This window comes from Asterias amurensis, chromosome 1, assembly GCF_032118995.1.
Source record: "Asterias amurensis chromosome 1, ASM3211899v1".
Taxonomy (NCBI): Eukaryota; Metazoa; Echinodermata; class Asteroidea; order Forcipulatida; family Asteriidae; genus Asterias; species Asterias amurensis.
Window position 1 is genome coordinate 24,784,234 of NC_092648.1, and position 26,090 is coordinate 24,810,323.

At 36.6% G+C, this 26,090-nt stretch overlaps 1 protein-coding gene across 4 annotated transcripts in view; it reads right to left on the minus strand.

Annotated features, from left to right (window-relative positions):
* The window catches only part of LOC139934046 (uncharacterized), a 60,737-nt gene that overhangs the window by 15,610 nt on the left and 19,037 nt on the right, over nt 1-26,090 (minus strand). For 3 of the 4 annotated variants that reach the window (XM_071928355.1, XM_071928330.1, XM_071928347.1), the window contains one exon: nt 16,457-16,576. In XM_071928355.1, the coding sequence (XP_071784456.1) occupies nt 16,457-16,562 (106 nt within the window). In that variant the 5' untranslated portion in view covers nt 16,563-16,576. The remainder of the gene's footprint in view (nt 1-16,456; nt 16,577-26,090) is intronic. The other variant, XM_071928340.1, reaches the window with a different exon arrangement.

The window sequence follows — 26,090 nt, forward strand, 5'->3', positions numbered from 1 at the left end:
CATATATATGCAATTTCTCAAATTCACTGGGAAAATTGTTTTCAGTGTCTTAACCAAGAAAGGCATATTTATAACTAAGATTATGGCATTGTGTTATTCATACCCATTATGTTGAAAGGACCGCAAAGACTGTTGACCATTTTGAGATAGCATACCTTTAGGGGATACATGGCCATATAGAACTTTCCACATTTATAGAACACTCTTAGCATAAATCTGAGCGGTGGCGTATGCAGCCTATAACTTTGTCATGATAGATTTCTGAGTGAAATTTCAGAGCAGCCTTTGTTGTTGCGTTCACTTTTTTTTATAACAAAATTATCGGCTGTATTGAATTACAAACTGCGTTTTCTAAGCTTTCTGTTTACTTTTTCAATTCCGCTCTAACGGATGAAGAGAGAAGGGGGGATGGAGAGCAGATACGACTGCCTGACCACTTCCAAATCAGGCACGGTGTTCAATTTCAGAAAATTCAAAATTGTGCTGAATAGCAAATGATCACACTTACAGATTTTTGTATACCTTCCCTTGAACGCAAGTAGACTAACCCGGGGTATCGCAGACTCTAAATCAGACTCCAAACTCTCAAATATACACCAAATAACGGAAACCAATTGTTCCTCTGCGCTCTTGTGTCTAAGACACTGTGGATTGCATTACAATGAAGCCCATTTTTTCCCAGAGGGCATTTGAAACAAATTTAATGATGATAAAGTGCAACAATATATCCTCATATTCCGCAAAGATGGGTTTGACAAAGAAAGCTGAATGGACCTGATGAAAAAAAGAAAGAAAAAAAAGCTCAACTCTGCGTAAGAAATATCGGGGTAAATGGTAACAAAAAAATAGCCCATGAGGCCGGGTTAAATACTGTATGGTCACCTGCTGACTAACTGAATGAGTCTACGCTGCCCCTATACTCCCTTTTTCTATTTAGCCGCAGGGGGGGTACATTCAAGTTTACCCTATAAATGCAACGATTCTGCCTTTCTGAATTTCAACCGTGGAAAACATTTTCCCAAGGAAAAAATCAAAATCCACTTTGTGAGGTACGGCCGGGCTCACTGTGAAGGCATTCTTTGAACCAAAGTATGCAAGAGTCGGGAGATGAGGAGAAGACTGATTGACCTCTTGAAATGCCCCCAAGCTTTATAATCTATTGAGGAAAGAACGTAAGACAGTTCTGTTGTTTTTCAAGACCAATCTGACGTGATTTGTGAGGAACAAATGTCTTGGCTGAATTTCATGGCTCTGTTTACGGCAGAAGTCCTTGCTTCTTATGTTCCCTGTTCTCTGCTCTCAGGGTTATAAAATATTCTTAATGTATTATTGGGTGGTTTATTTTATTGGAATTGTCATTTGCAGCCATGGGCTAAACTGCAACAATAATGCCCTCTGAGTATCTGCCCTTTACTGGTTTGCAAAGAATGAAAATAACTGAACATTACGACTGCAGTACACACCCACAAAAGAAAATCACTTTGCTAACCTTTGAAATACGCCTTACGTATAATTTTCAACTATCCATAATTAAAACTAATGGACATTTGCTTTGTGGTCAGTACAAGCTAGTTAAAAACAGGCAAGCTTCATCGAAACACTGTATATAGTTTTTGTTGTTTTTTTTTGTAAATTTAGGGTGATCAGAAAAGGAAAGGGGATGTCACTACCAAATTATTAATTTGCATTTAATTCTGTTGAAAAGCCAACCAAATGTTGGTCCTAAATACGTTTTAGAAAACTTGAGTCAGATGAGAATTCAACAGAATCTCACACAGAAATCCATTTTGCAGCATGACCATGTTGGACTGTCAAAACCAAATCAACAAATCAAAATTTGTTGTTTGCAGAAAAAGAAAGATGAATACATCCCCTTTTACATAGTCTCTCTTTTTCGGAGAATAGGATTGTTTTTCCTCCGTAATTTTTCGATTTAAAATTTGTAGTTTTGTTACGTTTTGCATGAGAAACCGAAAAAATAACTTCTTTTTCACAACCTAGCAGACTTTCAAAAGGCCGTATCTAGGGCCCCCTAAGTTTCGATAAAAATGTTGTTTGCATTGAGTTAAACTTTATTTAATGAACTTTAATCTGGTGAGACAATCGTTCCGATTAGAGTATTATTTCCTCTGTCAATCTGGGCATCAACAAGTTGAACCAATAAACGATCTCGTAACAAATCCCCTATCACACTGCACAAAGTCGCTCAGCGCGTATAGTCACAGAGCCACACCCAAATCCGGGAGCGCGCGCGCTATAGCAGTGTGTGCGTAGATATTTGATGTTTTCTTAGTTGACTTTTCAGTGTTATACAAATTCATATGGACACTATTGGTAATTACTCAAAATAATTGTTAGCATAAACACTTACTTGGTAACAAGCAATGGAGAGCTGTTGATAGTGGGTGCGTTCGTTTAGCTTCCCTGGGTCGACCCCGGTGTGTGGTGGGGTTTTTTCCCAGGACGAACGTGGGTAATTATCTGCACACGTTCGTCCTGGGGAAAAAAAACGCCACACACCTGGGTCAACCCAGGCAAGCTAAACTAACGCACCCAGTATAAAACATTGTGGAAACGGCTCCCTCTGAAGTTCAACAGTTTTTGAGAAAGAAGTAATTTTCCACGAATTTGATTTTGAAACCTCAGAATTAGATTTTGAGGTCCCGAAATTACGCATCTGAAAGCATGTGAGAAGATTGGTCTTTGACAATTACCAAAGGTGTCCAGTGTCTTTAAAGTGGATTACCTTTACACATTTCATAACCTGGCCCTATAGAAGTTTGCTTTGTATAGATTTTGTTTTAAAATACACCTTTGTAAAAAGTACACTTTCAATTTGGTTGCTGTGCAAGCCTTAAGGTCATTGGTTCGCTCCCAGTGAAAATTGTAAACAACATTGTCCACAAATTTAGGCAACTATTATATAAACATTGTATACCGGGTACTGTATATTCTGCAAGGCATTGCTATATAAGAATGAAACATTTCTTTTTAGTATTTGGAAGTGATGTTCTTTGCCTTACATGATTCTATTGCCAAATACTGATATTATAAAAACTCAAAAATTCTCACAAAAAATCCACTGTGTCCAAAATCATGTAAAGATACGTATTATGAAGTGAAAATGAATGTAACATCTTGCAATTTTGTGATCTATGAGAATCTAAAAAATAATAAAAAGAAGTTCAAATTGTTGTTGTATAATGCACAAATCTAGCTATTAATGTTAACATAGGAGATCTATTAAAACTGAGGGTGGTGATGATGCAGGTTCACGAACGCAAGTGAAATAATTGTGAGTGGTTTGTGATGAGTTGATGGAAAGCTAAAAATCTTTTGCAGACCGCTTAACATTTCCGCCTACCCTCCAAGTGTTTACCACTGTCCTATTCATCTGAAAGTGAGTTTAAGACTCAAACCTTTAAATCCAACATTTCATTTTTGATTAAAAACCACCAATACCCCCCTTGGGGGAGCAGTTATATGACAACTGATGGGGGCAACCCTGGTGCAACAAGGCAGAATAAACAAATCAACAATTACAAAAACGTGTGAACAACACAAAATTGTTCCTCTAAAATACGTCATGTGTTGAAAGACTAAAAAGAAAAGTTGAACTACTGCTGTCAAAGAACTTAGGCTTAATACTAAAATGATCAACACATTTTCAACTCAAACTTTAGACTTTAAAGGCACTGGACACCTTTGGTAACTACTCAAAATGATTGTAAGCATAAAAACTTACTTGGTAACAAGCAATGAAAAGCTGTTGATGGGATAAAACATTGTGAGAAACGGCTCCATTTGAGGTAGTTTTCTAAGAAAGGGGTAATTTCTCACTCAAATATTAAAAGCCATGAGGCCTGAAGCCTATTACTAGGCATCTGAACGCATACAAATTTGTGTAACAAGGGTGTTCTTTCATTATTCTCTTGCAAGCTTGATGACCAATTGAGCTCAAATTTTCACAAATTTGTTGGGATACACCAAGTGAGAACACTGGTCTTTGACAAATCCCAAGATGTCCAGTGCCTAAAGAGAGACCAAAAATAATCATTGAACTCAACTTCTTGTTGGTTCGTTTGCAGAGTTTTTTGCATTCCCAACCTCAGAACAGCCGTCTTTTCATCAATCAACAATCAGATCTTTGATATTGTCAATTTGCTGCCATCACAAACGGCATTTGGTGTTTGGCAATAAACAACATTGTTTCTGTTAACTCTTAAATGTAGGTTTGTCTTTCATTAATCAACACTCACATGTTTGAAATGTACATTCTGTTGCCAACACACACAGCGTTTTGTGATTGACCATAAACAAGGTTCGTTTCTTACCGTGTATGAACACCCCACCGTGGGGGACGCAACCCTCAACTCCCTGCCCTGCAATACAGTAACCAACGGCAGCTGTACTATTACTATAGTCCTCCGCCATGGAACAAATACTGCCTTGTAAACTACCATCATAAAACTGTTGATGCATTGAATACTTCATGTCTACCGGTGTCCGTACTACTCAAAGAAACTACAACTACTGACTGTGGGGGAAACCCACGCATGCAGTTCAGCGAAAGACTCGAAATGTCACGCGATTTATCTGCAACAAATACTTTCCCTGCTTAAGCTGCCATAGCAAACTGCCTGCCGCAGACCAGCCAATAGCATGTGCTGTATGTAAATGAGTACAACCTGGTACAGCCGTCTGATTGGCCAGACGCTGTAGAAAGTTCCAAGGCAGCGTCACTCACTCATGAATAATGAATACATTAAGCAAACAATGGGCCAATGTGAGAGTTACACCAGCGGAGTGGTATAGAGATCTCTAGTGTGTAGATTCAGTATGATTGATGGATAATATTGGGTGGTGGTTAGGCTCTGACAATTCTTAGTGTCTGCAGTCTTTTCTTCGTTGAAGGAAGAGTGGTAGTGTTTCAACCTTCACAGAATCACAATAGAGGTCTACAAATCAAGGCCAATAGACCCCACAGAACAGACCAATGAAATATTCTACCTTGAACAGATTCCATTATGTTTTCATGGGTATAAAACTTAATCATCAAGCAAGGCCAAGACAGTGTCTAAATCATACAGATTAAAATGAGAGTATTTCATCAACGGAAAATCCTTAAAATAAACTTTAAATAATTGTCCTTACAAATTTTTTTTATGTTTTTCAGGTATTTTTCTCCTTGAAATACACATAGATATAGATTAGCTTCAGTGGGAGGTGGGCTAAGACATCATAAATAAACCTATAGACTTACACACAAATTGGAATTGATAAAAATTTAAAAAAACATAAACCTAAAAGAAAACTGTATGTGAACAAAGCAATCTGCCAAACTTGTGGTCTTTAATGGCACACATTTTTGCCTTTAAAACAATTTTGTGGAAAGTGAGGGGGGGGGGGGGCTTTCAATGTGCTTTGAGTCAGGTCAATACTAGATCAAGGAGAGTTCTCTGTGGGAGTTACATCAGGCAGTGGATAGGGTACCTACCCTACCCACTGTCTGATATGGTCAAGATAAAGTGTCAGTTTTATATGAATTTCTTTCTATTTTTTGCCTTTTAAAAATCAGATGAAAAACTGCAGTCGGGCAGGATGAACCAAGCAGTGGGATGTAGCTGGTAGCCTCTGATGCATCTCTTTTCCATGCAAACAGTTCTAATTTGTAAATGGGTCACCGGCTGTTTTTCCTTTTGAAATTAATTTTTGATTATGAATGCATCACTGATTGTGCGAACCTTGACATTGTGAGCTAGGGCAATCTGGCTGGCTTGGTGGTTTACCTTCCCGGGCTTTCCCCTCTGTGGGTGCTGGTTCGAATCCTGCACTAGAGCCTCATGTGGATTGGGCTTTCAGGCCCTACCTCGCATGTTGTTGTTTTTTTCCTACTCAGGGGCTTTCTTTCGATACAAATTTATCTAAAACTGAATATTTCTTCATCGTCTTCTTTTTTCAAGCGGCAGTCAAATTTGAGGGCACTCGAAGCCCAACTTAATAAAGCTACTGCTTAAGCAGAAAAAATGCTTAACATTTGTCTGCTCAGCAAAAGTAAGCAGGCTACCAGTCACAAATTGTACAAGTGGCATGCTATTTTGGCAGGTAACCTCATTCTGGTAAGCAAATTTTTGTTGTGCTCAGATTTTTGTGTGTGTTTAAGCAGCTCCATGTTATTAGGCCCTTGTATTATTACAAAAATTATTACGAAGATGCAATATGGAATGAGGCGCCAAAGATTGTTCTTATAAGTGATCAGATAGCTCTAAAAATGTCTCTCTCCAATACAAATAACTTGGGGTTGAACAAAGACAAATTCACTAGGGCGGATTGTGAACCAAGGACCTCCTGATTAATGTGCAGACGCTCCACCAACTGAGCTACCTAGCCCTATGTTGGCAGGTCTCTCTATTCTGTCAATAAATACAAAAATCTGGGATCACAATGATGTGCTTCCATGTGCAATTAAAGAACAGAGTATAGGGCTCAAATTGTACACTGGTCTGCAGGCCCTATGGCCAGTGGTTTTAGTGTCAGGTCTAGTAAACTTATGACTGGACAGGTCCTGTGGTCTCGTGTCAATGCCCTCAGTCTATCATTGTACCTTACTGTGCAATATCCTGAACAGAAACAAATTAAATGTGCAATGTCCCCTTTGAGTCTGAAAAATGCCTTTCAATTCTATTGAGTATGGCCTACTTAAAGGCACTATTGGTAATTACTCAAAATAATTATTATCATAAAACCTTACTTGGTAACGGGTAATGGGGAGAGGTTGATAGTATAAAACATTGTGAGAAACGGCTCCCTCTGATGTGAAGTAGTTTTTGAGAAAGAAGTAATTTTCCACGAATTTGATTTTGAGACCTCAGGTTTAGAATTTGAGGTCTCTAAATCAAGCATCTGAAAGCACACACCTTCGTGTGACAAGGGTGTTTTTACTTTCATAGTTATCTCACAGGTTTGTTATTTTATGCATATGTTGAGATACACCAAGTGAGAAGACTGGTCTTTGACAATAACCAATTGTGTCCATTGTCTTTAAACCCAAAGAGACAAATTTTATTTAACCAGTGTTATTGCAATTATTGTTCATATTAAAATGTTTAAATGCATGTTGTCAGGAACCATGAAGTTTTTTCTCTTTTCAATTCTGTCTTGTACAAGAAAGGTTAGTCAAGTAATCATTTTGAGCTCAAGCCCCGTCGTCTCGTAAATTTTTCTCCCGAATTTGAGCCCTGCAAAGTATCAGTTTCATCTAAATGGTTGAAGTATTTTATATTGTTAAAAATACACCTGCCTTTGTTCTTTCAAGTCAATTATAATACACTTTTTTTGGTGTATAAAAAGGTTGGTATATTACATGAGTTGCCTTGTTCTAACAACGTTCTGTTCCTCAAGATTGAACATCTTTTAGAAGAAAGAGCCACACAAATTCCAACCAAGCTGGTTAACCAGGGAAAGGCTCACAATTAACCGGTTCTGAGGTTATTTACGCTAGCCCATTAACCTTGTTCACTGGTTGGAAAATTAGTAATTATCCGTCAACAAACGTGTTTGGGCTCCCAAGCGTGAAGAAGCACAGGGGTGGATCAATGGAAGACAAACAGGCACCGGGGACAGCGGACTACCAACAAAGAAAATGTCCTCCATACCGCCAACAATAACAAATCAATGTACGCCGCTGTGTTTCGGAAAAGAGTTGGCGTTGTCTGCATCGTTTGAAAACAGAAGAGGAATCAGACAAATCACTGGTAGCGGTGAGGATTCATATCGGGGGGAAAGGAACTGCCAGCGTTTGGTCGTACATTGCAACCAAATTAAGAAATGATTTATCTGCAATTTGGGAGTTCTGATCGAACGTGGGTCCGATGACTGGTACACAATACAATGCAAATTACTGTAATTGTTGGTTTATTCCTGTTTTTTGTTCCCGCTAGGTAAACATTGCAGGTTTGCTTGTTTGGAACAAAGGATGAACATGATTGTTAAATGAGTTCCTAATGAGAATTAAATGAGGAGACTTTGACGAATCAAAGAGGAACATAGGAATTAAATTGATACAAGGAGATTGTATTTTATTTAGTAATCAAACAATATTCCGCTTGCCAAAAGACGACAAACAAAAAGAGTTGACAACTGAAACAAGTGAAAAGGCAGTGAAAACAGTGGCAAAAAAAAAAATCTTAAAGGGATGGTGAACATAAGGTAATTACTCCAAAGTTAATGAATATAATAAAACTTAAAGGCACTGGATACTATTGGTAATTGCTAAAAACAATTGTTAGCAGAAAAATGGAGAGCTGTTGATTGTATAAAACATTGTGAGAATCGGCTCACTCTGAAGTAATGTCGTTTTTGAGAGAAAAAAATTATTTCTCACTAGAATATTTGAATTTGATTTCCAGACCTCAGAATTATAATTTGAGGTATCGATTTCAAGCATTTGAAAGCACACAATTTTGTATCTCGCTACTTCAACGACCGATTTAGTTCAAATTTCACAAGTTTGTTACTTTGTGAATGTGTTGAGATACACCAAGTGAGAAGACTGGTCTATGACAGTTTCCATAGGTGTCCAGTGTCTTTAATTGGTAAAGAGGACTTGAGAGATGCTGATAATATAAAACAATCTTAGAAACGACACCCTTCAAGGAAATGTAGTTTAAGAGAAAGAGGTAACTTTTCACTCAAAAATTTACATCTGAGAATGAAGCCTTTCTCAGGCGTCTGAAAGCATACAATCCTATGTACCAAGGGTTCATGAAATTTTGATGACTAATTGAGCCAAAATTTCCACAGATTTGTTATTTCATGCATATGTTGGGATACACCAAGTGAGTATGCTGATCTTTAACTAGAACCAAAATTGCCTTACTTGTAATTAATATAACATAAATTAGCAAAAGTAACTTTTGAAAGAAATTTTTGAAGTAACATTTTTGTTTCTAAAAGAAGCAGAATTGTATCATACATAAACTGTCTTATAGACAGTCACATAAACAATAGTTTAAACATGGTTTGGATATGAAAGGGAAACTTTTGTCAGGATCACAGTTTTGTTGTCCCTGTACATGGAGTTATGAACTCCAACACTGTTCCTGCACGACTGGGCTGTTCCCCTCAAAATGTGACTTTGTGTCATGTGAAAGAGTCAGCTGCTGTTTGGTTTGAACATTGAAAATTAGGATTGAAATGAATACAATTTTTATTTAAGAAATAAATGATGAATCACACCTTACCATTCATCTTATTTGTTTTCAACTCCTGAATAGTTTTTATTATGACATTTTTTCATTTGGCTTTTTATTGCATAACTTAAAAGCATTGGACATTTTTTACCATAAAAACTTACTGGGTAACAAGCAATGGAGAGCTGTTGATATTATAAAACATTGAGTGAAACGGCTCCCTCTGAAGTAATGTAGGTTTCGAGAAAGAAGTAATTTTCCACCAATTTGATTTCAAGACCTCAGATTTAGAACTTGAGGTCTCGAAATCAAGCATCTGAAAGCACACAACTAAGTGTGTCAAGGGTGTTTTTTCTTCCATTATTATCGCGCAACTATCGACAATTGAGCTCAAATTTTCACAGGTTTGTTTTTTGATGCATATGTTGAGATACACCAAGTGAGAAGACTGGTCTTTGACAAACCATTAGTGTTCATCAGTACCTTTAAACTAGTTTTTTCTATCATCTACACATGACCTATCTATCTCGACAATTGACACTATTGGTAATTGTCGAAGACCAGTCTTCTTACTTGGTGTATCTCAACATATGCATAAAATAACAAACCTGTGAAAATTTGAGCTCGTTTGGTCGTCGGAGTTGCGAGATAACTATGATAGAAAAAAACACCCTTGTCACACAGAGTTGTGTGCTTTCAGATGCTTGATTTTGAGACCTCAATTTTAAACTTGAGGTCTCAAAATCAAATTCGTGGAAAATTACTTCTTTCTTGAAAACTACGTCACTTCAGAGGGAGCTGTTTCTCACAATGTTTTATACTATCAACCTCTCCACATTACTCTTCACCAAGTGAGGTTTTATGCTGATATTTATTCTCAGTAATTACCAATAGTGTCCACTGCCTTTAGACTAGTTTTTTCTATCATCTACACTTAACCGTTGATTGATCTGACTCTTGCAACGGTCAATTGGTAACCAGCTGACAATTTGATGTTTGTTTTATATATTTTTGTCCTACGTCTAACTTAAAGCCCTTCACTGTTGACGCGAAAAAGGAATTTCGAAAAAAGCCAAACTCATTTGGAGTTTAAGCCCCTCCATGCTGTGAAGGGGGGGGGGGGGTGTATAAGAACCCGTTTCCCTGTTGGTATTACCCTGTGATGAATCACAGAACTAGACCCATGATATAGTAAATCAATTAGTTTCCTTAATTAAAGTCTCATATGTACATACCACAAAGCTTCGTTCATACTCATACATTTGTCATAAAATACAATATTCAGTCTGAATTTGTGTATATTGTTTTTCAAGGAAATTTGTTCTTATTATATTTCTTTATCATTTTTGTTAATGGTCTCATTGTCAATAATATCTCATAACTGCCATGCAGCCCTGCCCAATGGGCGTCTATCATTAAAGGTAGCTAATTAAGCGATATTAGGAGGCAGTTTTTCTTATTAAGGATCTGTGGCACAGGAAATCAGAAATGCTGTCGCGTCTCAAGGTGAACAATGATCAGTGGTTGCAGGTATCACAATGAAGATGTGGAGCCACGGGGCAAAAGCGAGCTCAGATTCAAGAAAACATAGTAGGCAAAATGCAAACAGTCACTGAGAAGTGTACCGCGTGTTAAAAAGCACATTGGTCAGAATTGGTAGTTTTCCAAGACCAAGGCCCAATTTCATGACTCTGCTTTCCGTAAGCGCTTACAGAAGCAGGGAATTCCGCGCTTACCTCAAGCATATTTCACAGGTAAGAAGGGAATGTTTGCTTACATGCGAGCAAACTCCACATTTAGGTGTTCTTTCGCTTTACACAGCTAGCGTAAGAATTGTCGTTACTTCCTGCAGGGCATCATCTTACTACCAGTAATTTTCAACAATACCAGCTAGAAATCTCATCAGAAGCAATGATTTTTTAATATGTGAGAACAATTTAGTTTACAGAACAAAAGTGCCATTTAGCTGATCAGAAAAGAGTACTCCACCAAATGTTCTTATTAATACACTTTTTTTAGTGTAGATGGCAATGACTCCCTGGCAGTGGCAATGACAGCCAAGTGCTCTGGTATTGTCAGCAGCAGAGTGTGGGTTGGAATCCCGGTCATGACAAACAAGACGCCTAACAATAATTGCTTCATAACAAAAATGAAAGGAAGGTAATGCATTCTGCTCAACCAGTGGTTGAAACCCATGCCCACATCCTTACAGAATGTGAAGGGGGTAACCGTGTTTCAGCCCAAGGAGTAGGTGGCAACGTGACCCTGGTGACAGTTGAACAAGTACTCAGCATGTGGAGCATGTATCTTGGGGGCAAACTGGAGGGGCCAGAAAAAAACAATCACTGCTCTGTAGTGATCACCTGAAACAAACTTTTAAGCTAAATAGCTGCAGCCAGTTGCCCTCCACCTCCACCCCTCCCCTCAAAACCTTGATGGATGTCACTTGTATTATCTGATTAATTTACAAAAGTTTCATATCAACAGCGAACATGTAAGCTTCCTTTTTATTCTTATAAAAAATATATTTTTGGCAGTTGCTCAGTGTTTACTTTTCATACCAGTGACGTAAAACTTACCGGTTACCAAGTTAATGGTTAGGGGTCAACGATTAAAAAAAGAACAAAAAATTGCAAGATTATATCTAAAGTTTGGTAATTTGGAGAACCCTCTTGGCCTTCAGTCAACACAAATTGGAAGGTAATTGTTGACTTTATGATGGTGTTTATTCTGATAGCTGGTCTATCGTTTACATTTAACAAACAAATCTAGTACTTTGTACTGCAGATTTTTTTATAATGCTTAAAAGGATGTGCACAGTGGTAAGATTGAAAATGTAAATGTTCACAGATTTATTCACATAAATAACATAGATTGATCATCATGGTCGAACACTTCCCCTTGAAATATTTTTGCCTGAAATGCTTTAGATTTTTCAGAAATTAGTAAAATATCTAGTTTTGATTCTGGTAGTCAAAAATCAAGAGTTTGAAAAGAGTATAATAAATATATAAAGTGGGTTTTCACTGTTTTCTCATATGATTCTGATGACAGATTGAGCTTAAACTTTCACAGGTTTGTAATTTCATTATTTCATTGTTACTATTACTATTACTATTACTATTACTATTACTATTACTATTACTATTACTATTACTATTACTATTACTATTACTATTACTATTACTATTACTATTACTATTACTATTACTATTACTATTACTATTACTATTACTATTACTATTACTATTACTATTACTATTACTATTACTATTACTATTACTATTACTATTACTATTACTATTACTATTACTATTACTATTACTATTACTATTACTATTACTATTACTATTACTATTACTATTACTATTACTATTACTATTACTATTACTATTACTATTACTATTACTATTACTATTACTATTACTATTACTATTACTATTACTATTACTATTACTATTACTATTACTATTACTATTACTATTACTATTACTATTACTATTACTATTACTATTACTATTACTATTACTATTACTATTACTATTACTATTACTATTACTATTACTATTACTATTACTATTACTATTACTATTACTATTACTATTACTATTACTATTACTATTACTATTACTATTACTATTACTATTACTATTACTATTACTATTACTATTACTATTACTATTACTATTACTATTACTATTACTATTACTATTACTATTACTATTACTATTACTATTACTATTACTATTACTATTACTATTACTATTACTATTACTATTACTATTACTATTACTATTACTATTACTATTACTATTACTATTACTATTACTATTACTATTACTATTACTATTACTATTACTATTACTATTACTATTACTATTACTATTACTATTACTATTACTATTACTATTACTATTACTATTACTATTACTATTACTATTACTATTACTATTACTATTACTATTACTATTACTATTACTATTACTATTACTATTACTATTACTATTACTATTACTATTACTATTACTATTACTATTACTATTACTATTACTATTACTATTACTATTACTATTACTATTACTATTACTATTACTATTACTATTACTATTACTATTACTATTACTATTACTATTACTATTACTATTACTATTACTATTACTATTACTATTACTATTACTATTACTATTACTATTACTATTACTATTACTATTACTATTACTATTACTATTACTATTACTATTACTATTACTATTACTATTACTATTACTATTACTATTACTATTACTATTACTATTACTATTACTATTACTATTACTATTACTATTACTATTACTATTACTATTACTATTACTATTACTATTACTATTACTATTACTATTACTATTACTATTACTATTACTATTACTATTACTATTACTATTACTATTACTATTACTATTACTATTATTATTATTATTATTATTATTATTATTATTATTATTATTATTAATATAGTTATTTCATGTGTAAGTTTGGTCACACAAGGTGTGGATACTGGTCTTTAACAATTACCAATAGTTTCAGTGTCTTTAAGAAATCTGTGAAAAGCACTCACTGAACCCAAATTCTATCACAATTTCAATAAAATCACATGAAACCAACACAAAGTTACGATTCATGTTTATTTTCCAGGAAGTATGTGTGCATTTCAATTGCTGCAAATGAAATTAGCAGTATGCTTAATCAAGTGTTCAATTTATATACTATTATACATTTGACAGGTATTTCTTACTTTTTAGGGGGGGGGGATTATTTTTCTGAAGTAGGATACTGAAAACAATATATGTTATCAATATATGTTATCTATTTAGATTCTTCATACTTCTATACTAATCCATACTTCTGTTCCCTGTTTTCCTGCTTGCTTTTTGTGTAGGCGCCTTGATAGGTTTTCTGGACAAGAGCACAATATAAATCCATCAAACTACTACGTGTGATGAAGCCAAACTACAAACCAAAGCATGCGCATCTATTTAGGCAAGTGCTTCATTTGAAAATGTTTTAGATAGATTAATCAAGTCCCTTTAAGATATAGGGCAATCACAAAACAATTTTCAGTAAAGAAGTTAGTGCCACTTGAAGAGTGCTGGGTGTAATAAAATCTCCTCATTTCAGAAGAAAATAAAAGGTTCCGTTTCTTTCATTTGTGGAAAAATGGCATTTGTGGAATTCCCTCCGAGAGTGAATCAACTTTGCACTTCCAGAGACACAACACAACTCTGAGTATTTCACGGACTAAGGTGTTAAGTGCATCTGCTACATCTTGAGTCAAACACCTAGCAAAACATCTACATCTTTCATTTGTGGAAAAATGGCATTTGTGGAATTCCCTCCGAGAGTGAATCAACTTTGCACTTCCAGAGACACAACACAACTCTGAGTATTTCACGGACTAAGGTGTTAAGTGCATCTGCTACATCTTGAGTCAAACACCTAGCAAAACAAGATTAAGCAATCTTGAAGGAGCGCAGCTTTATAATGATAGATCAGACACAATCACAGACACATTTTCCGAAGAAAGCAAACTGAGGACATCTCTTAGTTTCTTTTGAGCAACGCCTCCATCTACATCTACATCTACATCTATGATAATACTTGTCAAGACCTTTTCAGCATCTAGACTAGGTGAGAAGACAATGAAGAGATTTCAGTTTTTTAGAAGTGGGAGCTAAACCCCAGAAAATTGTTCCAGGGAAAAACGCACGCAGTCAAGTAGGGACTGAAAAACCCAATCAACATAGTGCCCCCAGTAGCATTCGAACCCGGGTCCAGGTGGAAGGCGTGGCAAGACACCACTGCGCCAACCTGACTTCCCATCAAAATAAAAGAGCACCAACAGTTTGTCAACGAATTCCAAAAGGTGTGCTTGGGCTGTCCTTTTGCGAACTCCTTTCAAACCAGACAGACAGCAACCCCACAACATTTTCCCCCAAAGTCAAGTGCTGTCTTTTCTTTCTCCCCCATGATTTTAAAGCCACATCTCTTTTGTTACAGACAGTGGACACTATTGGTAATTGCCAAAGACTAGCCATCACAGTTGGTGTATCTCAACCAGCTGATCTCAACATATGCATAAAAAAACAAACCTGTGAAAATTTGAGCTCAATCTGTCATCGAACTTGCCAGATAATAATGAAAGGAAAAAACACCCTTGTCACACAAAGTTGTGTGCGTTTAGATGGTTGATTTCGAGACCTCAAGTTCTAAACCTGATGTCTCGAAATCAAATTCGTGGAAAATTACTTCTTTCTCGAAAACTATGGCACTTCAGAGGGAGCCGTTTCTCACAATGTTTTATACCATCAACCTCTCCCCATTACTCATTAAAAACGGGTTATTATTATTATTATTACTCGTCCCCAAGAAAGGTTTTATGCTAATAAATATTTTGAATAATTACCAATAGTGTTCACTGCCTTTAAAGTCCTAAGGGATAGCAGTAATACTGATAAGAGTCCTGTCTATTATGAAACTGCAAAATGGTAGCAGGCAGCCACCCTCACACAAAACCTGAATCTTATACGGTTTTTAAAGGTACTGGACATCTTTGATAACTATCAAAGACCAGTATTCTCAATTGGTGTATCCCAACATATGCATTAAATCACAAATCTGTGAAAAGTTAGACTCAATTGGTCATCAAAATTGCAAGAAAATAATAAAAGAAAAAACACCCTTGTCTGCTTGTTGCACATTTGTGTGCTTACAGATGCCAATGAAAGTCTTCAGGCCTGAGGTCTTTAAGAATTTGAGTGAGCAATTAATTCTTTCTCAAAAACTATGTTACTTCAGAGGGAGCCATTTCTCACAATGTTTTATACTATCAACAGCTCTTTTTTTTGCTCGTTCCAAAGTAAACTAACATGCTAACAATTGTTTTGAGTGATTACCAACAGTGTCCAGTGTCTTTAAACATGGTAGTAGTTTAGGATTTTCTCTAAGGACACAGGTTTGTAGAATCCCCGTTTTGTTTCTCTTCTGTTCATTTTTTCCTTATGGCTAAGGTTACCTTCATTATCTGTCATTTTCATTAATGGGAGACAAAGAGTTCTTATGCTTGATTCTTAAATTGACTGCCGAGTAAAGATTTCCTGTTTTACCAGACCCTGAGTAGTAAAACACCTTGGCTGGTGGATTCAGGGGCCGTAATCTAATTGCCACCCTCCCTGGTCTAAACCAACACCGTTGTTAACGAACACAGCCACAATTATTCATATCTTAGTTACCTTCAGATTTGTCATTTGGAGACGTACAGAAGGAAGCATCGTCTACTGTGTTGTCTTTTAGAGCAGAATCCATGGAAACGCATTCCTCCTTTACAACTGATGCCATCTTTGGCTGTCTGGCTGATAAACACACAAAAAGTAATACAAAAGTAAGTAATTTTAACTAAACAGTTTAAAAATTAAGGCCCTATCAAATAGAACATAATAATAACAACCCGTTTTTATATAGCGCTTTTCATGCCCGAAGGGAGTCCCAAAGCGCTTCACATTATTATCCCTGGTCACTGGGCCTTAAATCACTCCTTAAACCAACTCAGCTCCCTGGTGGGGAGTATGCAGCCTGTGCAACATTAATATGCGCTAAATCAATCACAAGAACCATCTCTGCCCTCACAGGTACCCATTTTACCCCTGGGTGGAGAGAAGCAATCCTTCTATTTTATATCTAAATATTACTTTTCCATAAGGATAGTTGGTTCCAATCTCGTTTAAATGTTTGGAAATAAATGATCTGATTGATGAGAACTTATTTTGGCTACCTTTCAATTGTTAAACTAACATTATTTGGGGGAAGAACTTTACACATTAGAGGCAAGAGGCATAACTATCAGTATTGTGATGTACTAAATTTTATGTAATTCAATGATTATTGTGTACTTAATCGCCCATGTATAGTTAAATACTTTTTTAACTCTTGGGGTCTGTCTTCCAAAGGGTTGTCGTCCAAATGGATGTTTGCCAATCACCCCGGCTATTTAGTTTGTTTGTAGTGTGGAATGCTTTACCAGAGAGTCTTTGGTCTCATACCAAAGTGGGAGATTCGGCAACCTTTGTAAACTGTAGTAACATAATCACTTATTTTAATGTAGAGTTTGTGCCCGCATGTGCTTTTCTGATGTTCTTGTTGGTCAATATATTCCTGGGATGGATGAAAACTCCCAAATCATCCCAGTATAATCGATCTCAGAGCAAATGAAATATCAAGTCCGTTTTTTTTTATCATACCCAATCTTATATCTCTATCAATTTATGATGATGAGCTGTTTTCTTAGGAATGGCATATGGTTCGCTATGTTTGACTCTCTTCTCATGTTTTTACGTTAAATCAGAAAGGGGGAAAAAATTACACTTTTGAAGGAAGAAATAAGTCAGAGACAGAGTTACAAGTGAGTTTTATTGTCAATTTCCACATGCCTTTTGTTATGATTACGATTGCTTTTTACAAATTAGGTCACATGTGGTTCTGCCGTCACTATAGCAGTAATTTGTGGTCAAAATGTGGCTTGGTAAAAATGAGTGTCATATAATGTAGAGGTGACATCTAAATGAGCAATTATGAAATAATTTAAAGGGCAACCTTACCACATTCAAAGGATTTTATGTTTATTGTTTAAAACTTTGTACTCAAATTTTTTTTTTTTTTTGCACCGCTGTCTGTTTCAAGATCATTTTGTTTTCCGTTAATGTATTGAAAAGCGATGGCCACAGGTTTGGTCCCTTTATGTAAATGAAATGAGAGAGACTTTCAAAAAAGGGGGGGTGGGAATAATGGGGGTACTCTCTTAATGTAAAAGAGTGAAAAACCACTTGTTTTGTCCGCCATACCGCTCTTGCAAAGAGCCATATGGCAGACAACTCTTTATAGAGTGAAAGAGGGGTACTTTCAACTCGATTAAGAGTGAAAATGGTTCCAATTTCACCCAAATAGAATGAAACAGATTGACTTTCACTCTCAAAAGAGCAAAAATGACACCACTCGGACAAGAGAGTGAAATTTTCACTCTTTTACATCAAGAGAGTAGGGAAATTTTCTGACCTTCTTGGATTTTATCTGTGCTCTTTTATTCTACTACCCTTTTCTTCTTTTAGACTGACTTGCAACCCCTGAAATAGCAATACATGTGAAACCCCTGAAATAGCAATAGACAGCACTTTAGAAGAGACTCCTTTTTTTACAAAAATTATTATCTATAAAAAAAAGTATTTTCTGAATGCAACTTTTTCGGGTCGCAGAAAGACTTCGGAAATCAAATAAAGATTTTTTCCTCAACAGTGAGAAGTAAATATATCGCACAAGGCCAAAGCATGAAGGTGACGATAGGAAATGACTTCAATTGAATTAGTTGAGTGGGGCTTATCCTGAAGATGCTTGAAGTAAATGCAGAATTACAGCATGAAATTAAATAGCCTAGGGCCATACCTCTTACGGTTATTTTCTTTGCAGCTTTTCTGAATGTTACTAATTAAATTGCTTCTGACAAAATGAGTAGATTGGCCTTTGATTGGTCGGAATGGGCATGGCACTTAGAGGTATTCTGAGCAGACAATAGAAGCGGCATCGTCAGACAATAGCACCAAAAAAGAGAAGCTTCTCCCTCGGAAAAATTTAACTTGTTTTGGCACAACGGTAGCTTTTAAGATATTGTTATTGTTGCAATTTTTTTGATTTAGGCTTTTCAATCTTCCCCTGGATTTTTTTTCTTCCTCCCGTTAGTAGTAACATGTAAAAAGAAAATCATGACTGCACTCAGCGGCAGCCTATGCTTGTGATCAAATACATTTTTGAAATTATAAAATAAAATTTAATAACAGTAAGAATTTTCTTCGCTGAAGCTGTAACAATTTGTTTCTCATCGATATGCGGTTTCATATGAGCTATTGCATTTGTGTACACCCATTAGGGGGAAAGTGCATTATTGGTGTTTTGGTCAAGTGAATAGGTTTCCAATCGCTGGTGTAAACTCACTACACAACCAACTTCAGAAATTCTTAGCAAATTTTGTCACGTTTTGGCGGAAAGAAAATTAAGAAGAAGAGGGGTTAAAAGAGGATTTCTGAGGTTTTTTTTTTAAATGTTTATAAATCAGATTTATTTTGATGGATGCTTTTAAAATAACCACTGTAAATTCCATTCCACTCTACTCCGTAACTGTGCAGACAGTTTTTAACTTCTATGAAGAAATACTCTTGTAATTTCTGTTCGAGTTGTACTGTTTATCGTTTATGGGGTTTTCCCCCTATTATTCTTACTTTGTTAATGGCTGACTGAGATTATGTTTGGTTATTTGTCCCTGTGGTTGAAAACTTCCCCTATCTATTCATTATCCATTTCCTTATTCTTATAACTTTTGTTTACCCTTTTACACCAATGTGCATTAAGCAGTGTATACTCAGTACTTTCCCAAGTTCTGTGAACAAAATCCACAGGCAAATCACTCGGGTGGGACTCGAACACACAACCTTTGCATTGTTAGAGCAGGATTTGAACTGCCTCTAGCCATCAGGCTAGCTCGGTGGTCTAGTGGTAGCCAAGGATCACACCCTTAATTATTATTATTATTACATAAACTGAAATTACAAACAAGAAACTCTCTGAAAGAAGACACTTCTTTTTTATGGGGGTGTCGTGGCCGAGCGGATGAGCACCGAACTTGAGCTCTGGTGTTTCTGTTCAGCAGAGTGTGGGTTCGAATCCCAGTCGTTTGCTATGATTGTTTCTCTTCACCCAGGGGTGAATGGGTACCTGTGAGGGCAGAGATGGTTCTTGTGGTTGGTTTAGCTAAGTGCACTACATATTTGGCGGCACAGGCTGTATACTCCCCAGGGAGCTGAGATGGTTTAAGGAATGAAATGGCCCAGTGATCAGGGTAATAATGTTGGAAGCGCTTTGAGACATGGTGTATAAAGTCCTATATAAAAACCAAATATTATTTATATTATTACTTCTGAAGAGAAAATGTTGAACTTACAGATATCAGACTGGTGTGGGGGGAAAATGCCAACTGAAAAAAAAATCCAAAACTCAGGTAGGGACTGAAAAACTGAATCCACAAGCAAGCCTCAGGTCTGAAGCAGGATTCGAACCCGGATCCACAGGGGTGTAAGGCAGGGAAAGAGACCACTGAAGCCAACAAAGACAGCAACCCCTAAAATTGTAGATATGTTCTGTACAAAAAGTACATTATCCCATGTTTTAAAAGAAATTTCTGATCATATTTAATAGCCTATTAATCTTTCATTTTTCCTCCAGCCCAGTCATAAAATGATATGAGCCTAATTACAGTGAATATTATTGTTTGTGCAAACAACCTAACGCAAAAAATGAGACATGTTATTGACAAGATCAACAATGTCTTGCAATACCAATCGACTGTGTAAGGATTCCAGCCCTTCGTCTGCTGCACTAACCAGTATTAACACTACCCTAATATTTGGCCTATCAATATTATTGGCATGTGATCAGAAGGGTTGTACTTTGTCGACAAACATCTGGACAGGCGGACACTTTTCCGACCCAGGGGTTTATCAATAGTTTCACTCATGATATGTTGGTTTGCTTTCTTGTTGGCTTGATTTCATTGCTAGTTCCAACATAATAATAATAAAGACTTGTTAATGAGCACATATCCACCCTGCTGGGTGTTCAAGGTACAGTAAAACAAAAACAAAAAAACTGAAAGAAAACAGACACAACAAAATAAGTCCTTGAAAACCTGTGACATAAAATAAGTTTGGGAAGAGATTTGAACTTTGTGGTACGAAGACATGATCCAATATTAAAGGAACACGTTGCCTTGAATCGGTCAAGTTGGTCTTTGAAGAGCGCTCTTTAACCGTTTGTTGTAAAATGTATATGGTTAGAAAGATTTTGTAAAAGTAGAAAACAATGATCTACACAAATATGCCTCGAAATTGTGTGGTTTTCTTTTTACCCTGTCGACTAACACGGTCGGCCATTTATGGGAGTCAAAATTTTGACTCCCATAAATGGCCGATCGTGATAGTTCGCGACGTAAAAGGAAAACCGTGCAATTTCGAGTGATACTTGTGTGGATCATCATATTTTACTTTTACAACATCTTTCTAACCATATGCATTTCATAACAAACCGTTTCAAACGCTTTTAATAGACCAACTCGTCCGATCCAAGGCAACGTGTTCCTTTAAGTGGTAGGAGTTCCAGAGGTCGATTCCACCAGTTAGGACTAGTCCTAAGTTAGGACGAGTCCCGGACGAGTCCCAAAAGATACTACAAAATTAAGGCTAGTCCTAAATTAGGACGAGTACCTTGTCCTAACTCAAGATAAGACTAGTCTTAAAGGCACTGTATACATTTGGTACTTGTCAAAGACCAGTCTTCTCACTTGGTGTATCCCATCATAAGCATACAATAACAAGCCTGTGGAAATTTGGGCTCAATCAGTCATCAAAGTTGCGAGAAAATGATGAAAGAAAAAATACCCTTGTTGGACGAATTGGTGTGCTGTCAGATAGGAATGAAAGACTTCTAGCTAGAAGTCTTTAATTATTTGAGTGAGAAGTTACCTCTTTCTCAAATACTACGGTACTTCAGAGGGAGTCGTTTTCCACAATATTTTATACTACCAATAGCTCTCCAATGTTCGTTACCAAGTCAGTTTTTAAGTTAATATTTGTTTTGAGTAATTACCGAACGTGTAATAACTCTTTGTGAAATCCAGCCAAAATGTTCATACACTGGGTCCCTGTCTTTATCAGCACAGATAAAGCGGATAAAGACGGTTCCTGCTATTAGATCCAGTGATTCCTTTAGATACAATGATATCAATGATAAAGGTGGAGTGACATAGATGCCCAAACAGTCACTGCTGTCACGCCCGCAATAAAATTTTGACTGGGTATCTCTATGTGAAATGAGGGTAGGTCAAAGGTGAATATACACGCCAGTCTCGAGGCAGGTCTCTGGCGTTATTCACAAGCCTCAAAGTGTGACGTCAGATGATCAGGCTACACCAGATGCAATGAAAGTGACTGGCAAGGGTCTGAAAATTATGTATATCTAGTTGGTAAAATAACCAAGGAATCCTCAAAAGTATCTTGCCGAATATGATGTAGGCCTGAAGATACATGTTGAAGAAATCTAAGCTTTAGATGTTTGAGGGAAAACACCTAATACAGAAAACCCATGCTGTCATGGACTGAAAGCCTAATCCTCAAATGCAAGGCTAGCAGTTCAAAGCATGAATAGAACCTCTGTTCACAGAGTTGAAAGGCAGTTAAGAAACCTGTAACCACTAAGTCAAGCTTAGTGGGGAAAAAAGTGAAGTCAAAACTGTAAACAAACCATAGAGTTATGTATAAGAACTAGAGGGCGCACTGGTGATGCTTCTTGCACAAACGCGACAGGACCACTGTACGTGCATTGAATATGAAACGCTACGCAATGCTTTTCTTTTTCCAACTTACAAAATGGCCCCACTAACACACGCTAAGCAATGCCTGTTTTAGAAAATGGCCGCCTGCGCGCATGCCGGGTCACGTATATAGGCCAGTGCGCCCTCTAGTTCTTATATATAACTCTATGAAACAAACCTACCCCTTAACTATCAGAGATTGCACTGGAGGTTTCAAATGTGTAAGGTTTACTAAGTTTCAAACACAATGGCCTTATCTTTCAAATATATCCATGTATTTAAAATATAAAACTCTCTTTCAGCCAATATGAACAACGCTTTGAACAAATGCTTTTAAAATAAAATAAAACACTGGTTAAACAGAGTTGGGTTTTTTTCTATACCCCAAGAAAACAATGAAATAATATATAAAGGCGAAGGGGAACAAAAAGCATCTATGTCTTAATCGAATCATCACGCCCATGACTAAAAAAGCAATTGTAACAGACTATTGATTAATGGTGAAGGAGCGTCTGAAATGAAATTACCTCCATCAAGTCTTTGTCATGAAGGGGTTATTAGCGTTGATGCTTGTCCCAACAACGCGGAAGCCGTGCAAAATTTACAACTTGGGAAATTTGTTAAGTGCACCGACAATCAAATTACGCCAATGTTTCTATCTGGTCCCATATGTGTGCTGGTAAAAAAAGCAAAATAAAAGCTATAGACTGTATGCATGTCGTTTATTATCGCAGCACATGGTGAAGGAAAAAAAATTGTGTTGCACGTACAACGTTGCATGAACATTGAGCTTTGTTTTGTGGTTTGTTGTAATGCCCCACGGTTGGCAAAGCCACTACTGTTTCCAGCATGTCCTTGGGTGGGTAGGTATCCAAGGGCGCCAAGTCGATGACCATGGGGCATGCAGGCAGTTGCCTTCATAGTTTGATGCATATTATGAGATATCGTCTAACATTGCAAGGCTAGACAGTGAAGGCTACTAACTGAATTGGGCCCTGATTCAACACAAATCAACTGTCAAGCGCCTTCTTGCTCTATGCTCAAAGGCACAGTCATGACCAGGATTCAAAGCCACACTCTGCTGCTGTCAATACTAGAACTTGGGTCCAATGAGCTAGACTGCTCGTCCATGACACACCACATGAGTATTCCAAAACTTTATGATCATCAGGGAAAAAAATTCAACACAGAAATTTACCAACGAAATTCTCCACCCATAACAACTTTTTATTTATTCTTGTGTTCTCTGCTATATAATGCAGCACTTGGGTGCGAGTACACAAGTACCTGTAAACATGCCTCATCTTGTGCGTTAGTTTACCGAGGAAATTACCACGGCCAAGTTTGCACAGTGCCAATAGCGCCACTTGCTCCCTCCACAATAAAATCGCTCATAGCATTGATTTAATTGTCTGCGGTGTGTGTACGTGGGTTGTCAACTTTAACTAGAATTTTGGATGTCATTTTTCACCTCACGCTCTATCAATAAATGATTGCCATGAATGTCGAAAGGGAGAGGGGGAGACGTCCAATGAAAAGTGAAGTGATAGCGTACAACGTGGGGTAAAACAAATTTATTTGATTATTGTTATGAGTATAAAGGAACAGCTAGTTGTTTTACTTCCTTTAACAACAATCAATCAAGTGCAGGGATCACGTTCGAACTCTCCGTTACAAAAGAAGAAATTGAAATACTCTTTAAGTTGTGTGCTAGGTGCTTAAAGACAGAAAACAAACTTTGCAGTGGGGAAAACCATCCAGTGAGGTATGGAAATATAGGCCCTACCCTACATCAAACTCTTCTTCTTCTTCTTTTTTTTCTTCTTTTTTACAAACAAATTTTTTTCGTTTTTATTATTATTATTATTTATATTCGGTATAAAAACACATACAAATTCAAACATAATCAAAACAAAACAAAAACCAGGCATATATGCTGAAAAAAACTTTAACCCAAAGGCCTTCAATTCCAATATCCCTGGTCCTATATTAAAAATCTATAATTACTTACAATAAATCTATATAGACATTAAGAACGTAAGACAACAACAGAAAAAAGCAATGACGCAGAATGAGTAAAAATGCAAAATATCCCCCCCACCTCCGACCAGGCAAATAAGAAACGAAAAAAAAAAAAAAAAAATTTAAAAGGGGGGAAAAAAGAGTTTTAAAAGGTTCCCCTTTAACAGTTAAAAAAGAGGAAAAACAAATATAAAAATATAAGTTTTCATGAACAAATCAGCCTACACGAGGCCAAACGGCCACTCAGGGTGAGGGCTACAAGGAACATAAAGACAGTTTTAAAAGAGAAGCAAGATAACTATTCACAGTTATATCTGGAATAGATTGTGGCAAAGAAAAAGACTGATAGGGAGTGCCAAAGTGCAGCCGTGTGGTCAGAAAAGCCTCATCTGTCTAATAAGTACTTGTGACACTTATTGCAGCATCTTTCGGATAGGGCCAGGAAACCAGTGGTCCCGTGTGTTGTGTAATGTACATAAAGAACGGCCAGTGCACTTATCAAAAAGAGAAGGGATTTGTCCCAGTGTTCCTGGTTTGATGAGCTGCATATTGCCCCACAGTACCTTAATCATTAACCATAACATTTTATGTTAAACTTCAAAAACATAGCTCCACAATACCATGCAGGAAAATACTGGATGTTGAAGCGCCTTGACTGCACTGAGTGACGGATATGACCGCTATATAAGAAGCCACTATTATAAAGGTTGTCAAAACCAGGCTTTGCTGATGAGAAAGGAATTTTTACACCACAAAGCAAATCACAAGTTGACAATTCACAACTTGTTCCATACCTAAGCAAACTAGAGGCTGGCCCTTTTGGACTACCGTCAATATTGACTCAGCAAAGTTGATAAAAAGTCCACCAATTTGCCAAGCAAGTGAAGTAGCTACCACAGTGAACCAAAACCCATGAGCCAATGCAAGTACAACCCTCCAGGTATGGGCAAACACTGACCTACCAATCAAGCAATGGCTTAGTCCAACACTGATTGCTTTAAAGGCACTGGACACCATTGGTAATTAATCATAATAATAATAAGGCATTTGTAAAGCGCCTAATGCTAAAACCCTCTAAACGCATAAAGAGAAAAATAAAATATACAATGAGAGAAAGATACAATGACAAATAAGCAGGTTACAAAAGAACAGCTTTAAACAAAATGAGTTTTCAACAGAGACTCAACATTGTAAAGAACTATGCCCAGGAAGACTACTCAAAACCATTGTTAGCATAAAAACTTACTTGGTAATAAGCATTGGAGAGCTGTTGATGGTAACATATAAACATTGTGAACTACGGTTCCCCCTGAAATTGTTCCCTTGTTGCAAAAGAGGTAATTTCTCACTCGGATAATCTGCAGGTTTGAAGACTTTTTAAGGCATCTAAAAGCACACACATTTTTGCAACAAGGGTGTTTTTTCTTTCATTATTCTCT